Genomic DNA, 2618 nt, shown 5'->3' on the forward strand with positions numbered 1-2618 from the left:
TTTGTAACTTCCGAACCCGTCATCTCTGACGGTCACAAAGCCTTGTATTTATCATGCAGCATGTTGTGCATGGTTGCTACGCCTCAGGATATCTAAAGCGTGCACCAATTCTTGTCTTGAGTCGCTATGTGAACCTTGACGAGGACTCGACGCTGGCTACTACATCTCATCACATTAAGCCTTGCTAATTTATTGTCAATAATTATTTTCATATATCTGTTTTCGTGACGGAGGGGTGCTGAAGGTTTCTTTGACGTTACATGGATCAGAAATTTTAACACAGAAACTAAGTAGAAGGGACTCTCAAAGGCTGTATGTTCTCTTGATTTTGTATGAGAGTCAACGATCTAACTTTGAGGGCAACAAAGGCAATTCGATATGAGAAACGCAGTCTTTCATGAAGCTGACTGAAAGCGGCTGAGCAGCAGATGAATTAACAAGTTAATGCACCCGACGGCCTCCTCTTCGGCAACTTGAATCCTGTTAGGGCAACGTGCAATGCGAGCCTCGTATGAAGAACTCGCTAGTTCCACACGAAATCTATTCAATTAGCAAGCGAGGTCCTGGTTGTCGTTTGGCCAAATAAGAGGGACGTTAATCCTTTCTGTCCAAGGCTCTCATGTATCTTTCGAACGATTCCAACCTCTGCAACCTCATCCGCTCGTGAAATCTAGCTATGAATGCGTCTGCCTTCCTGTTGAATTCGCCTAATCCCGGACTGATCGGGGAAGCAGCTTCCGTCGCCGATACCAATCGTTGGACGACGCTTGGTTTGGAACTCGCAGTAATGTCAACTGGTTCAGACCTCCATGGAACTAGGTTCTGTGCGGCATTGGATTTGGCGGTTGTTTTCGGATTTGGGAAAGTCTCCTCGATCTCATTATCAGAAATCCTGGCAGCAGGAGGCGGTTCTGGGGGTGACGGACAGTCATACAGCCATGCGGGACTGTATTCGTCTCCGAAATCACATGATAAGCTTGTGTTTCTCCTAAAAGACTTTTCTGGCTTCGTGACAAACTGGTCCAGATTCAAAGCACTCTTGCTGTGCCTGGAAATGGAGACGAACATACTCTTGCTGCGTCCATCAGCAGCACTCAGCTTTGCATCATATTGAGTGTTCACCGACCGACTTGAAACCTTCTCAATGGTGCTTGAATGCTCTGCATTTGCATCCAGACCCGCGTCGAGACCCTTTGCCTGCAATTGCTGCCGATCTATGGGGCGATCTAGCGCGCTGGATCTTCGGTGGCACTTGTCGTCGTGAATATCGTCGATTACTGAGGAGGTGGCGGTCCTCCTATGGACAATTGGATTGTTGGACGAGGAACCTGAATTGCTCTTTGCCAGTGCAGTGAGACCTTCATTCGCGCATGCTGTGAAGCGACGAGATTGCTTCGCATTGCTAGTGGGAATCGTTGCAACACTGAGATCACAGCAAATTGTTTTACCCTTCTTTGATGTACTCTCCTGCGCTAATTCCTGTACGATTTCCCCTGTTGTCCCTATGGCAACGAATTTTCTGAGCTGGACCTCCTCTCTCGCGGGAGCTTCAACCAAGTTCTTCACATTTGTCACGCCCGCGATTCCTTGAGTGTCGCGTTTACGTTGCCCCATCTGATTGTACATGGCATCCAGATCACAGGGAGCTTTTAAATATCCATCATCGTCCTGCTTCCAAGCATGTGATCTTTCAATTGCATTCCACTGACTTTTCATTATACCAAAGGAAATCGCTGTAGCTATCATCAGGAATCTAAGGACTTCCCATAGTTTTTGCAGTAATGCTACGCCAACAGGTCTGAGAAGCGGTAGACAATGGCTTGAGAAGAAGGGTAGCAGGAAGACGATGATTGCAAGTGCCAAGGCGGTGGAGATGAGTTTCTGAACCCTGGAAGATCTTGGGGAAGAATTAGTTGCAGCCTGCTTCTCCTCCTCATCATTGAAATAGTAGCTAAAGTCGTCCATCTTCCGGAGTGAGGATAAGAGAGATTTGGGTTGAGGGCTTGAGCGAGTGTAAACTCGTCGGGGAGCTGCAGCTGAGACGGGCAAGCAGACTGGGCGATATGAGGAAGACTGAGGGAGCTGGGAGCTGCGACAGATCAGGTTATGGGGTGCAGCAAAAGCACCAGCAGACGATTCCTAAAGATTAAAGATGGAGCAAAAAAGAAACTGGATCCAATGCTACTGCTCAGGTAGCAAAGGGAGCTGGAAGAAGCTGGGGCTGTATAAGCATGGGGAAAGAGGTTGGGGGATGGGGAGCAAGTGATCTGGTGAGGGAAGGAGTGAAATGAGGAGGATATGTATGGGGGAAAAGCAGCTACGGTTAGAAAGCTCTGAGAAGCGACGAAGCAAGTGCGCCAGGAGATGTTTGACCAAGCAGAGGGAGGGAGGAAAGCAAGGGAGGTGTAAGGTGGACAGCGGGGCCGAGAGTTGGCAATGGGGTGGTGGTGGTGGAGAAAGGAGGGAGGACTATTCAAAACACGAGGAGAAGGCCAGAATAAAGAAGAACGGCAAGGTCGGTCACGATTTACGTGCATGGCAACCGCTGAGGGTTTAGGGTTTTAGCCCAATTTCCGTCATATATTCCACATCTCCGCAAGTGCCCCGCCCACCGTTTT

General features: G+C 48.7%; 1 protein-coding gene across 1 annotated transcript; it reads right to left on the reverse strand.

Moving 5' to 3' along the window:
* Positions 1–272: 272 nt before the first annotated feature.
* Positions 273–2003, reverse strand: LOC147897090 (uncharacterized). The gene has a single exon (XM_087381211.1). The coding sequence runs from the start codon at positions 1963–1965 to the stop codon at positions 595–597; it is 1371 nt and encodes a 456-aa protein (XP_087237337.1). The 5' UTR covers positions 1966–2003; the 3' UTR covers positions 273–594.
* Positions 2004–2618: the final 615 nt, after the last annotated feature.

Source organism: Dipteris shenzhenensis, chromosome 11, assembly GCF_047967505.1.
Source record: "Dipteris shenzhenensis isolate YYH24624 ecotype China chromosome 11, Dip_SZ_1.0, whole genome shotgun sequence".
Taxonomy (NCBI): domain Eukaryota; kingdom Viridiplantae; phylum Streptophyta; class Polypodiopsida; order Gleicheniales; family Dipteridaceae; genus Dipteris; species Dipteris shenzhenensis.